The sequence below is a fragment of the Elgaria multicarinata genome, chromosome 6, assembly GCF_023053635.1.
Source record: "Elgaria multicarinata webbii isolate HBS135686 ecotype San Diego chromosome 6, rElgMul1.1.pri, whole genome shotgun sequence".
NCBI lineage: Eukaryota > Metazoa > Chordata > Lepidosauria > Squamata > Anguidae > Elgaria > Elgaria multicarinata.
The window spans coordinates 11478485-11492754 of NC_086176.1; the positions used below are offsets into that span (position 1 = coordinate 11478485).

Here is a 14270-nt window from a genome sequence, read left to right on the forward strand (position 1 = left end):
CCAAGGCCACCCAGTAATCTGCATGGCGGAGTGGCAATTGAACCATGATCTTCCGAGTCCAACACTAACCACTACACCGCATTGGCTCACTGATTAGAGAAACAGAGAAGATATTATAGAGTCAATGAATCTCCCATAGGGGTTATAGCATTGTGATAATCCTTTTAAATCTCTGCATAAAGAAGTGAAAAGTTTCCCGACTAAAAATAGTGTCTGGGTGTCAGCTAGGGACAACCGGGAGCAGACTAATGCAAGTGATTTGGGGTGGTTATGCAAATGTGGCTGTTTGGTTGGGCTAAAAATCTTCCCGTTTGCATTTTTGTTGTTAACTAATAAATGATTCCCCCACAATATTTGGGATTTGAGAGTAAGGCACACCCAGCGTTTGGAAAATAAAAATTCTTCTTGTAGAAGTATATTCACCGCTGTTGCAAGTCAATGATTTTTTGTTCAAAAATCTGTTAACTTTCCAATCTTACCACCTTTTAAAAACACAACCAAAAAACTAAACATCTTCCAAGATCCTCTCTACTGTAATGAAATACAAACCAATGGGAAGCTGGGTAAGAATTCACTGGTGTATAATACTTCAAAATAGGGGGCTTTGTTTGCTTCCCTCAAGAATTAAGATTTACAATCTGTAAGAAAAGGAATGGTTTTGTACATTACACAGTGTGGAGAATAGAAAAGAAAAATGACACATATCCCATTCTCAACAATCCTAACATCTGAAATTGAACGCTGTTCAGCGTGGGGTAGTTGTTAGTGTCAAGCCAGGACTGGTGATACCCAGGCTCAAATCCCCACTGTCCTGAAACTCATTGGATGGCTGTGGGCCAGTCACTGCCTCTCAACCTAACCAACAATCACAGATTATTGTGAGGATAAACAATCAGCGTGCATGTGTGAGACAGCGAGAACCATGTATGCTGCCCTAACCACCTTGGGAGTAGGGTGGGATAAATACATACATATATATCCACCCCGGTCTCCTTAAATGCACAAACTCCTGATAGAGAGACATGTATATTAGACCTGGAAGAGACGTGGGAGTTTATTTATTTATTTATTTATTTATTACATTTTTATACCGCCCAATAGCTGAAGCTCTCTGGTCGGTTCACAAAAATTAAAATCATGAAGAGCAGAAAAACAACCAACAACCTAAAAACACAAATGCAAAATACAATATAAAAAGCACAATCAGGATAAAAACCGCACAGCAAAAATTTATATAGGTTAAAATATGGAATTAAAACAGCAAAGTTTAAATTTAAGTTAAATTTGGTGTTAAAATACTGAGAAAATAAAAAGGTCTTCAGTTATCGCAAAGATGTACAGAGAACAAGAAGATGAGTTAGCTGAATCTCCTATTTCCCCACATTAAGTACTGTTCAAAATCACCCCTAGGTTGTTTAGATGTATCGTTGTAATTATATCATGACCACAGAAAGGGAAAGTAGACTCTTGTTCTCATTTCCACATGGAAAATTGTTTTTAAGGCTTCTCAAGCTAGTTGTATTTTCACATTTCATCAATCCACATGAGGCAATGGGAAAAATATGGAATGGCCCTCTCTCTGGGTAATAGTTAAGAAAAGTAGTGAAGTACTACAAAGTCAGAGCCTTGTGAAATAAGAAGCATGCAGTTGGATCACACACATCTGTAGGATGTGAGAGAGGTTTTTTTTAAAATCTGAATTGGTGTAGCAGGTCCCAATGGGCCTCCATTATGTTGAGGGGCTTTGTTGTTAAGTATGCACAGCATGAAAAGGAGTAATTTGTGTTTCAAGCTGCTTCTATTCTCATTTCCAGCACTGTATAACTATATGGTAGACAGTGCCAGGAACAGACTTTAAATAATGTAAAGCAAATTGTTAAACAAAGGCCAGAGATCTCATGACAGCCCTTTATAGAATCCCATCTTGCGCCATAAAGATTTAATTAGATGGTGGGCATGCATATCCATAAAACCGTCATATCCATTTATGGTGCAATCCTAGGCATGTTTCGGCAGAAAAAAGTCCTACAACTCCCAGCATTCTCCAAACTGGCTGGGGAATGATGGGTGTTGTAGGACATTTTCTGCCTAAGTATGCATAGGATTGTGCCTTTATTGCATTTGTTTAGTAATCAGGAGAGCTGCAACTCAGTAAGTTCCAATTTACTCATAGCAAAATCATTTCTGAACTGTACCCCTTCAGATTATATGTAAGGAATTGCACAAATTAATGCACCACCATGAATACACAATCTATCTCTGCAGACAGAAAACTAGGTATCTGGGAGAAGAGTTCTAGGCTTGGCTCCACTTGCCTTATTCCTGATATACGAGATTTCTACCTTTAGGGATTTGTGAGTAGGGATTTATTTGGAGTGGGTGGCGAGAGGACAGTCAAGCTCACGACTGTAGTGGTACAGTCTACATGATGAGTTGCATGTGTAGACTAGGCCGTAAGTCTAGCAGAAGTCTCTCACACAGTGTAAAAAAATGCTCATGACGACCCCACAGCTTTGAAGGAAATAAAAGAATCAGCAGATGGTGTCAGCTCTTGAGTTATAATGTGTTTTATGATGTGTTTGAGGAATAGCAGTAAAAGCTGGAATAACTAACCACCATTCTAATTGGTCTATCAGTGAACAATGGCTAAATCAGTGATACACTGTAAAGAATGGCTTCTAAGGAGCTAACATATATTTGTTTTTAGGTGTTTACACTGTTTTAATTTTTCTATCTTAAAATTTTTAGACTATTTTTATTATATTGTATTTTTATTATTTGTTGTAAACCACCCAGAGAAGATTCAGCTATAGGGCAGTATAGAAATGAAATCAATCACCACCACTATAACGCCCCATAGGCAATCTGTCCTTATGCCACACACAGATTTCTGGATGTAAATAAGCTTCGCAAGAACTTTTGGAAAGTAATATCGTACACTGTGAAGGAAATGTACTTTAATGCAGTACTTAGCATCATTTTTTATAGTATTGTGCTAAATAGTTAATGCTACATAGTTTGTCTAGCTGAATTATTGACAGAGGGAGCAATGCCTCTGTCTAGGGGACATAAGTTTTTTCGGTTTCCTGGGTACAAGGTTGGAGAAGCAGCTCCGACCTCGCAGCCAGGAAACCACACTCTCTGCCCCTTCCCAGCTGAGACAGAGAACCACGCCGGTTACTTTTCCACACAGAGCACAGAGATGGGGAAAGGGGGTGTTCCTAGGGGCAGAGGGGGCTGGGTGGCCATTTTATGCCTTTTCCTACAGCCACCCCAGCCTCCTACCCTCCCCCTCCCCGAAGCCTCCGCTAGATGGCAAAAGTTGCCCATCTAGGTAAAATGCAGAGGGAAGCGCCAGGCAGCTCCATCTCTGCATATGATACTTGTAAGTCCCCAAGTTCGGTGCAACCCATAGGATTACACACTAATTGACTTTATTCTTGATATTAATGCTCTGTATTTTTATCTGTGATTTGCATTTTTCCTATTGACTTATTGCTAATGTATTTCACCAGTTGGCATTTTGAATTCAAACCAAAATACTTACCAATTCCTCATTTACAATTAAATTTATTGCCAAATAGTAAGGTCATAGATGCATTAGAAATGCTCACACAAATACTTGCACCCATTTATTTCTAAGAATATATAAAAAGCAAAACCTGGTAACTTGGTATTTGGAACATTTGGGGGTTATTATTTTCCCTGCAAAACACAAAACACAGATAATCTTTAGCTGTTACCAGTCAGGCGAGACACTTAAATACTACGTCAGTAGGAAACAAGCTTGAACTATGGACTCCATCAATACTATAAATGTCTTTCAAGATTATATTTAACTCTTGAAGGGTTACAGCCTCCTGTAACCTTCATGCAGAAATTACCTTTCAGTTGAGCAACATTATACCAAGTAGATTGAAAATAGGAAATATTAAGAAGTGAAGCACAGGTGGATAGTTTAAAATTCATTGTGTGTGGCTTCCTGGTGCTGAGACACTCATGTGCACAGTAGCCATAACTAACAATACTGACATTTTTATGGTGTACAATCGGTTCAGTTCATACTTAATAACAACCCATGGGTTATTTAAACTATGGATTATTGAGAAGCAAGCAAGCGGCCTGCCTCCCACCAGCTTGCAACTTGCCTTTTGCACCCACTATCACCAGCTACCCAGGAAAGCCCTGTTTCTGGGTTGTTTGATGAGATGTGAAAATCCAGAACTCTGGGTTGTTGATGGACAAAAAACCCCAACATTTTAACCCAACAATAAGCCATGGGTTCAAACTCTGGGTTCCTCAGTTGTTGATGAAAGTGGACGCAAAGCAGAAGCAGCGAGCATGCATGAGACAGCACCCTTGCTCACTCCAGCCCCGCCCCATCAATTCATGGGTTAAACAATGCATAAATTGCCGTAAGATGCAAACCAGGTGAATCTGGTTCTCCACACCAACCTTAATTTGCAAATTATCAATATATGAAAACATATTAATTTGATTTGCTGCAGCGTGTTAACCGAACAGATAACTGGCCCTGTTCAGACGACATGCTAAGCCACGCTGGTTAAGTGTTTTGAGGTAAACCTGATGGCTTAGTGTGTTGGGTGAACCGTGACTCAGCGTGGCGCGTGAACCATTCCTAACCAGGGTGGCTGTATAACCATGGTTTAAACACGCTCACTAACCATTTGCTGCAAAAAGGTTAGCAGCGTGTTGTCTGAACAGGGAGGGGGGGAATGTGAGTTAACTTGGGGTTGTTTAACCCATGGAGAACCCAAGGTGTGCAGGCCTTCCTTCGTCTCACATCAGTCCGCTGGTCTCTGTCCACCACTCTGCCGCCAAGATCATCTTCTTGACCCGCCGCTCTGACCATGTCACTCCACTTCTGAAATCTCTTCATTGGCTTCCAATTCACTCCAGAATCCAATATAAACTTCTCCTGTTGACCTTCAAAGCTTTTCACGGTCTAGCTCCTGCCTATCTCTCCTCTCTCATCTCACACTATTGCCCCGCTCGTGCTCTCCGCTCCTCTGATGCCATGCTTCTCGCCTGCCCAAGGGCCTCTACTTCCCTTACTCGGCTTCGTCCTTTTTCTTCTGCTGCCCCTTACGCCTGGAACGCTCTTCCAGAACACTTGAGAACTACAAACTCAATCACAGCTTTTAAAACTCAGCTAAAAACTTTTCTTTTCCCTATAGCTTTTAAATATTGAGTTTGTTCTGACCCTATACTGTTAGCTCCACCCCACCCGGTGCCTGTTTACACTTCCCTGTGCCTGTTTGCATTCTCTTCCCTCCTTATTGTTTACTACAACTTTATTAGATTGTAAGCCTATTCGGCAGGGTCTTGCTATTTACTGTGTAATCTGTACAGCACCATGTACATTGATGGTGCTATATAAATAAATAAATAAATAAATAAATAAATAAATAATAATAATAATAATATTAAACCAGCTATGCTTACTAATACCAGTTACAGCACAAAGATGTGTTGGTTGGATTCAGAGTTGCAAAGAGCAGAACTCTATGAACTGGATGATCACATAGGTGAAAAGAGGGGAGAATGTTTTTGCCGATCCCCCCTGCAGCTCCCTATAACCATGAAAATCTCTGCTCTGGAGGGTCTGGTGCTGAGAGCTGCCAGGGAAGGAGGACTCAGTTAAATTGCCACCCTGCCACTTCCTCTAGCATGAATCCCAATTCCCTCTGACAACGGAAGGAGCCCTTTCTTTTATAGAGGGATAACTGGATTCATCCCATTAGAAACAAATTCTTCCTATACTTATCAACAACTCATTTTTTCTGCTCCAGAGACTCCAGTGTACATTTAGGGTTTCCAGTGGACAAAGAGAACTCCTATTAACCAGGATACGGAGAAGATTTAACATCTAGTTGCAAATCTTAGTATTAGTCTCAGAAAGTTAGGAATACCACATGTTACGTTATAGCAGTTATAGCTATATTTATTTATTTATTTATGACACTTGTATACCACTGAATATAATAAAATCCCTCCACAGTTCACGAAGAAATATAAAAGACTACATGCATCTGAATGGGCTAAACAGCCTCCATTTCTAAAAGTGAAGAGCATTTGCTGTGTTGTCACATTGGTTGACTTCTCCTACATTCTAAACAAAGAAACCATTCCTAAAGTCAGTTATGCCCTTGCATTTATTTTGCAGCCAAATTTCCTATAAATATCCTTTTGTTAAGTATCTTCAGACTGTAGGTAGAAGAAGCCATACTCCTTTTAAACATTTGAATTAGTTGTATGTATTTTATGGCGTTTTTATTTGTGTTGTACCCCGCCTCGATCCAGAGGGAGAGGCGGGTAACAAATAAATAAAATAATAATAATAATAATAATAATAATAATAATAATGTCCCATAAGGCATATTCTGCCAGAAGAGAAGAAAAGGCTTTTGATTTATGACCTCAAACTACTGGGGTCATAAATCACTATCAGTCTTCTGTAGCCACACACCCTACCTTCCTATTATATCAGCCAAGTCGAGTGTATTCGGCAAGAAGCATTTTAGTGATTTTATTACTGACTCCAATTCTACATTGTGTATGTGTGTTGTACCCAGTGTAAGGGGTGCCAGAGTAAGGAAGGGGTAAAGACTTTCCAATGAACTCCAATATCGCAACATTAATCATGTTCAGGGAAGTGCCTTACACTCATCTTCCTTCTGCGAATGCAAAAGCCTGCAGGCTTTCGTGATCAAAAGTGTTACATAGATCATTTCCCCTATTTAATATGTGGATTATTCCCTGACAAAAGAAAGGTCAGACACTACACAGGTGGAGTTCTGCGAACAGAGTCCAACAGAATTTTGAAACATGGAGGCTCAGTTCAAACAACACATTTCTCAATGGTGGTTTTAAAACTCCACTGTTTTTACACCACCATTGAGAAATGTGTGGAGTGTTTTTTAGAAAACACTCCATGCTGTGCAGAGGAGAATTCCTGCACAACTGTTGTGTTGTGTGGAGGGCTCCATGGAGTTTCCCGTTGTATTGAGTTGACTTTTCTCACTGGCTACAGAGTTCTCTGGCAAGAGCGGCAAAAGGAGCAAGTGCCACTCTAGGACAGCCGCCGGGATTATTTTTTTGCAGCAATGGCTGATGGGATACCATCAGGAGGACTGGAGGAGGAGAGAGGGCGGAGGAACTGTCAATCAAATATTGCATTGCCTTTTACTCAACTCCACGGAAGCCCACAGTCAGACAACGGTGGAGTCAGAACATGCTGTGTGGTGAGTACCTCCTAAAAACTCAACCGTTGAGTGCAGTTTTCCCACTGCATAGAGAGACGTGTTGTCTGAACTGAGCTGGAGTGTCTGTTTTCAATATCTGTTGAGAAGTCATTCTGGTGTGCAAGGAAGAAAATCCAAGCGATGCCCCTCATAATAACTGGCACCATAATAAAGTAACTGGCAATTTGCTGATTTGTAATGGCACCCCAAGATCTGCCATATGAGACAGGCCATCCCACCTTGCCTACTCGGAATCCTTAGAGAAGCTCTCAATAATATCCACCAACCTGATAATTTTATAGTCATCACAATTTATATTTTTCTGCTTTGAGTAGAAATGTTGCCTTTAGACCAATTAAGCACTTCTAACACATCATAGTTAAAAGTCAATCAACATCTAAAAAGAGGGTTTTATATATATTTGTGCATGTGCATGTATGCATGCTACCAACTTTTAAACCACTACAGTTCAATTATTTAAAATACTCTTTACTTCACTCCTTAATAGGAAATTAAAATTTATTTATATAAACAAAGGATCTGGGACGATCATTTTAGTAAACTTATAGGTTACAGAGATGATATTATTACAAGGAAAAAGCATGATCCCTTCAAACTTAAGTGGCTATAAATTCAAGAGCTGGAAATATTTAAATATATAAAACAAATGTGCTTAGCTTTGTCTGGATTGGGCCCAATATATTTAAACAAATCCTTTCTGCTTTGAAATAATAATCTAATTCCTTAAAAAGTCATACAAAAAGAAAGGCAGCCATGTTGGCCATACCAAAAATTCCAAAATTCGTAGAGTGTAATACTTTTATTAGGCCAACTCAAAGATCATCCCCCCACCCACCCACACAAGTTTGTATATGATCTTTCAGTTAGTCTAAAAATGGTATTTCAGACTTTTTCTTTAAAAAGGTTTCACTCCTGTATAGGCAACTGGCTGGACATCAGGTACAACCTGTCCAAATTCTGTAAGTCTCCCCTCTCCAGTCTAAAACAGGAATGACCAGTCTGAAGCAGCTGGTCACCCCTGTTCTAGATTATGTTATGAAAATTTCGGCAAACACTAAAAATAGCAACTGAAGGACAAGGTTACAAAGCTAAGTGAACCCAGGTCAGCTGTAAGAGTATAATCTATTATACCAAATTATAGTATTTTAAAGATAAACAAAGAAATTAAATGAAGAAAATGCATATCATGCAAATTAAGGGAACATGTCATGGCCAGTACTCTGCCTTTGTATGTTTTCCCCTTCCTCTTACTTCTAGCCCAATCAATTTCATTCAACATCCTGGTTATATAAAGCTGCAGCCAGGCATCAAAAGCATACAATATCGAAACTTAAAAATATTCAGAAGGTACTAATCACATTGGTCTGAAATTAGCTATAACAAGACGAGTAATAGGGGCTTGGAATCCTATCTTCCTCAACTAAACAATACCAAAACACAAAACAAAAAACACCTTCGACAAATTGTCCCTTTACAGCTATTAAAAATCCAAACATACTGTTTATTTTTATAACCGAACAATCTGAAACACAGTAGCTGACATTTAGAACAAATGCATGGTCTTAAGTGCACGCGCCCCTGTCAATCTGTCACAAACTGTCAATATTGAACATATTGTCATCATCATTTAATTTCATGGTGGAGAGCCACAAATTACAACACCTCCATAAAATTGGTGGCTTTTGGAATATTCGCAAGACATGCAAGTTAGCTGCCAAAAAATTGCAAACAGATTGAATATGCAGAGACTTACTTTCCGCCCATCACTTGCATGGCAGTTCACATTTAAAGGTGTCAACAAAGCCATTAGTTTTTCTTCATTGCCACTCCTGCATAGTGGAGAAATAAGAAATGGGGGTGGGTGGGGGGTGGAATCTCTTATAGAATATTTGAAATGGAATTCCACATCAATGCTCTATGTACTGCATATTCAAAGATCCACCTAGTATGCACAAATTTCATTTTTTGCTATTTAAATTTTAAAAAAGAATATGTTACCAATGTAAAGAGTAGCATTAAATTAATATTTTATCTGTATTTTATTTGGATTTATGCATCTGCTGAAAAACAGTTCCCAAATATCTATTTTGCTACATTCCCCAAGACACTATAAATAGCTTCAAACCTTTTGCTCAAGGTTTCCTGCGATGAGCTTTTATAAGAAAAATGTAAAATATGTATTTAAGCTGTAGAACAGAGAAAATACCCTATACATTATTTCTTATGAAAAGGATCACTCCAAAAATATAAATGAAATTTGGAGTACATTATGTCAAAAATTCAACTACCACCATACTGCATGATATCAAATAAGCAAGGTATTTTGGTTTTTGCAAGTGGCTAAAATCCAGAGACTCCTGCTAACGTGGGTTGTTTATCTGCATAATTTCATAAAAAGGTAATGACAGATGATAAAACCCCGTTTTTCACCCTCGCTTTCTGCCACCTCCCTTCAAAAACAAACCATTTGTATTCTGAGCAGCACTTACCTAGCAGCTTCCAGGAGTTCGTCCTTCTTGTATTCACCTAAATGATTGCAAAATATCATGCTGTTAGCATTTGGCAGAAGACAGATTAAGAAATGCAGCAGGAAACAAATACAGAATTAAAGAGAGAATAGGAGAGGGGGGAACGAGCAAGCCCACACCCCGCTGGGTGATGGAGCTGTGACGTTAGCCAGCTTGTGGAGGCAGCATCACCAGTGCCTTGGAGACGGGCAGCAAATTGACGCAGCTTCTTGTCCAATCCTCGGATGAAATGGCTTTCTTCAGGCGACCAATGAATGCTAAACCTATGTCCAGAAACAATCCCTCTGATAACAGCATGGCAGCTGAATACAATGTGTCCTCCCCCACTTTTCCTATTCAGTATCACAGCATACTAACAAAGCATTAAAACACTGACATGTACAAGACAATGGCTTAAAAAAAGAACAGAAAGGTATGAATAACGAAACTCTGAAACCATTTCTAGCTTAACAGCACCTCACAAAAGCATTATTTTACATCAGAGCTTCTTAAGCCACTGCCTCACAAGGCGATGTTTCTAGCCTTAAGGAAACCATGAGACGGGGAAGGGCAAAAGCATTCTGACAGCTGCACTTTAAATCTACCCTTAAAAGGTTGCCTTTATTGTATCTATGGGCAAAATTCTAAATTCATGCCCTGAACTCTAGCTATACCCCACTGCCTAGTCTTCCACTAAATATCTGGAGCATTTTTGCCTTGGAAAGAAATCCATGAACCCTCGGGCTTTCGAAATCTCATGGGTTGTTTTTTTTGGGGGGTGGGGTGGGGTTGTTTTTTGAAATAGACAATTATGCATTTTATTTTGCCTAAAATGTTGACACACCTCGATTTAAAGCCATTAAGTCAGAGAAAGTTCTAGTACTCCTCGGCTACAGTACTCAACGCTGCCCTTTCTCTCGGCATAACATGCTCAGCTCAACATCAGCAATATTAAACTTCCAAACTATCATAAATTAAGTCTACCAATGTGTCCATTAAAATCACCTACTGAAGATATCTGAAAATCCCGCCAATGTTTAGGGATAATGGGAGTGGTAGTCCAATACATCTGGAGGTACCAGGTTGGGGAAGGCTGAGCTTCAGGCAAAGATTTCTCCCAACCTTGCTATCCAAGATCCTTTATTTGAAGATGCTCAGGACCTTTGCATCCGATATATGTAAGCTACTTCTGAGCTATGGACCCTCCTCGTACTAGTAGCAGGACCGGTGGGAGAGAAAGTCTTATTCACCCAGCACCTTGGAAATACAATGAAAATCATCACCACAATTGCCACAGCATTCCCCTTCACCTCACCGGCTTGGATCCTAACCCATTTCACTTCTTAGGCTGAGATCCAACAGCGGGAGCATCATCTCAGCAGAGTACTGCTCACAGGAGGGTCCTGCCAATGGAAGAGGTGAGGAGGCAATTTTCTACTCAAGGAGGTTTATGTGGTGTTCTCAGGTGGCCTCCCATCCAGGGACTCACAAGACCAAAACTTGTTCAGCTTCAGCAAAGTGGCTGCATCATCGGTCTATGCCCTGGTCACGTGTTTAAAAGGCCTACGTCAAGAGTCCCCAACCATTCTGGGCCGGTGAGCACATTTGGAATTTTAAGAATATGTGTGGGCACTCTCACAAAAGTGACTGCTATGATGGAAGTAGCCAATTATAAAACATCCATTTTCCAGAAGGAAACTGGTGAAGCTGAAAGAAAAACAACACACTCCAAAACCCAAACACAATGCAGATGTGGGAGCTGAGCTCCAAAATACAAAACTACCCTTTTGAACCAGTGTTCTGCTCAAATACCCATTTCACAGAAGGCAAAATGATGAAGCTCAAAGACAAGAAACCTGGCAAAGGAACCAACTACAAGGCAAGAGGTCATTCTGAACCTCAAATGGCAAACCACATATTTGCTGCACAAAGCACAACAAAATAATCATTTCACAGAAGACAAACTGGAAGTGCCCAGAGAAATACACACAGGCAAAATACACAACCTCACAAAAAAAACCACACAAAACACAAAAAGCGGAGCCAACACAGAAACCTAGGCAAAACACACACCACCCAAACCAGCTAACAAACACACCACACAGGCACAAACTCAAATCAAACACACACACACAAACACAACACAGGCAAATGCTCCCTGCCACCCCCACTACCCCCACCCCCACCCCAGGATGGTCCCTCCAGCTTACCCTTTTCTTTCTTTCAAGCATCTGAATGCATTTCAAAATGAGGCACTGGGCAGCAGCCACTCACCATTTTTATTCCCCAGAAACAGTCTTGGAAATAAGGACAGTGGGCAATAGGGAATGCTTCCCCCACACCAGTGAAACAACCACTAGTGTAACAAGAAGCTAGTGCTTCAGCTTGTTTCTAGAGTTGCACTAACTTCAGTTGGTCTCATGGGAACAACAGAATGAGCGGAGGCCCAGCAGCAGTACTGGATACTACCCAGTTGGCCTCATGGGCACAACAGAATGAGCAGAGGGCCAACAGCAGAATTGGATACTACCCAGTTGGCCTCATAGGCACAAAAGAATGAGCAGAGGGCCAGCAGCAGTATTGGATTCTACCCAGTTGGCCTCATGGGCACAACAGAATGAACAGAGGGCCAGCAGCAGTATTGGATTCTACCCAGTTGGCCTCATGAGCACAACAGAATGAGCAGAGGGCCAGCAGCAGTACTGGATACTACCCAGTTGGCCTCATGGGCACAACAGAATGAGCAGAGGCCCAGCAGCAGTACTGGATACTACCCAGTTGGCCTCATGGGCACAACAGAATGAGCAGAGGCCCAGCAGCAGTACTGGATACTACCCAGTTGGCCTCATGGGCACAACAGAATGAGCAGAGGGCCGGCAGCAGTATTGGATACTACCCAGTTAGCCTCATGGGCACAACAGAATGAGCAGAGGGCCAGCAGCAGTACTGGATACTACCCAGTTGGCCTCATGGGCACAACAGAATGAGCAGAGGCCCAGCAGCAGTACTGGATACTACCCAGTTGGCCTCATGGGCACAACAGAATGAGCAGAGGGCCGGCAGCAGTATTGGATACTACCCAGTTAGCCTCATGGGCACAACAGAATGAGCAGAGGGCCAGCAGCAGTACTGGATACTACCCAGTTGGCCTCATGGGTGCAACAGAATGAGCAGAGGGCCAGCAGCAGTATTGGATACTAAATTTTAAATTTTGTAAGGCCGCCTTGAGGCCCAGTATTGGGCAAAAGGCGAAATACAAATAAATAAATAAATAAATAAATAAATAAATAAATAAATAAAATACCCAATGCTGAGGACTGGGTTTTTGCTTTGTAGCACACCAACCTCCCAGCTTTTTAAAAATATATATATATCGGGAGGGGCAAGGATCATGGAGGGCATCAAGGAAATATCCACAGGCACCACATTGGGGACCCCAGGTCACACTCGTGGTAAGGTGGGAGGGAATGGGATACGTGGTTGTGGTTTTATTATTACTGCTGCTAGTTATATATTATAGTTTTGTTTTGAGGTATTGCATTTAGACTAGCAGATTTAAATTTGTTGCAAGCCACTAATGAAGGGCATTTTCCGGAAAAGTTAGAATTCATGTAATTTGCACAGTATAATTTAAGAAAAAAACAAAGTTGAGAATTGTAGACTAACACATTTTAACAACCCAAAGAACTGCATGTTTTATACAAACTCTGCAACTTTGCCTAATATTGTATTTGCAATTAGCACCCATTCATTGTAAGTAATAAATTTAAGAAATGGAAAATTTTCATCTGAAAAATAAAGTGTGGGAGGGAATTTCTGTTTTGGAAAAAAGTCCACCCCACATCAACTGTGAGCCACTTCAAACTTCTAGGAATAGTAGAAATCATTAAAAAAACTTAAGAGAAAACTTAAGAAGAGAAAGCACTTTTCTATCCACTTTTATTGTACAGCAAGAAATTGACTTACGATATATTATGTATACCCAAACACATCCACATAAATTATAAATATCAGTTAAAATCACCAGCTCTGCAAGCTAACAGCTAAATACAAAGAATTTCTGAACAAGTCATAGCCAGCAAGCTACCTTTGAAGTCGAACGCATCAGTGTCACTCAGCAAGTTTAAACTTTACCAGCTATGTAACCATTTGGCTATATATAAACTCAAGCGATAACACAGATCCACCAGCCCCTATACCTACCTGTTTCCCACTCCTTTAAAGACATGACAAATGCCAGGGACTCCTCTGAAGTGCCGTACTCATTAGTGTACTACTACACGAATCATTTATCTTATTGCTAAAAGCTGACGACAGACAACTGGGATAGCGCTACACAGTGGTGAGAGGGAGAGCAGCAGGAGTATATGCAGTTGGACAGATGAAGATGGTGGCAGTAAACAGTTGGGGTTATTCAGGTACTATTTACAAAACCGAGTAAAAATATCTGTAAACATTCTGTGACATTACAGTAACT

At 40.6% G+C, this 14270-nt stretch overlaps 1 protein-coding gene across 1 annotated transcript in view; it reads right to left on the minus strand.

Annotated features, from left to right (window-relative positions):
* Positions 1–14270, minus strand: part of TNKS (tankyrase) — a 110286-nt gene that overhangs the window by 63597 nt on the left and 32419 nt on the right. The window contains exons 4-5 of the mRNA XM_063128440.1: positions 9776–9812; positions 9040–9115 (exon numbers count right to left, since the gene is read on the minus strand). Coding sequence (XP_062984510.1) covers positions 9040–9115; positions 9776–9812 — 113 coding nt within the window. The remainder of the gene's footprint in view (positions 1–9039; positions 9116–9775; positions 9813–14270) is intronic.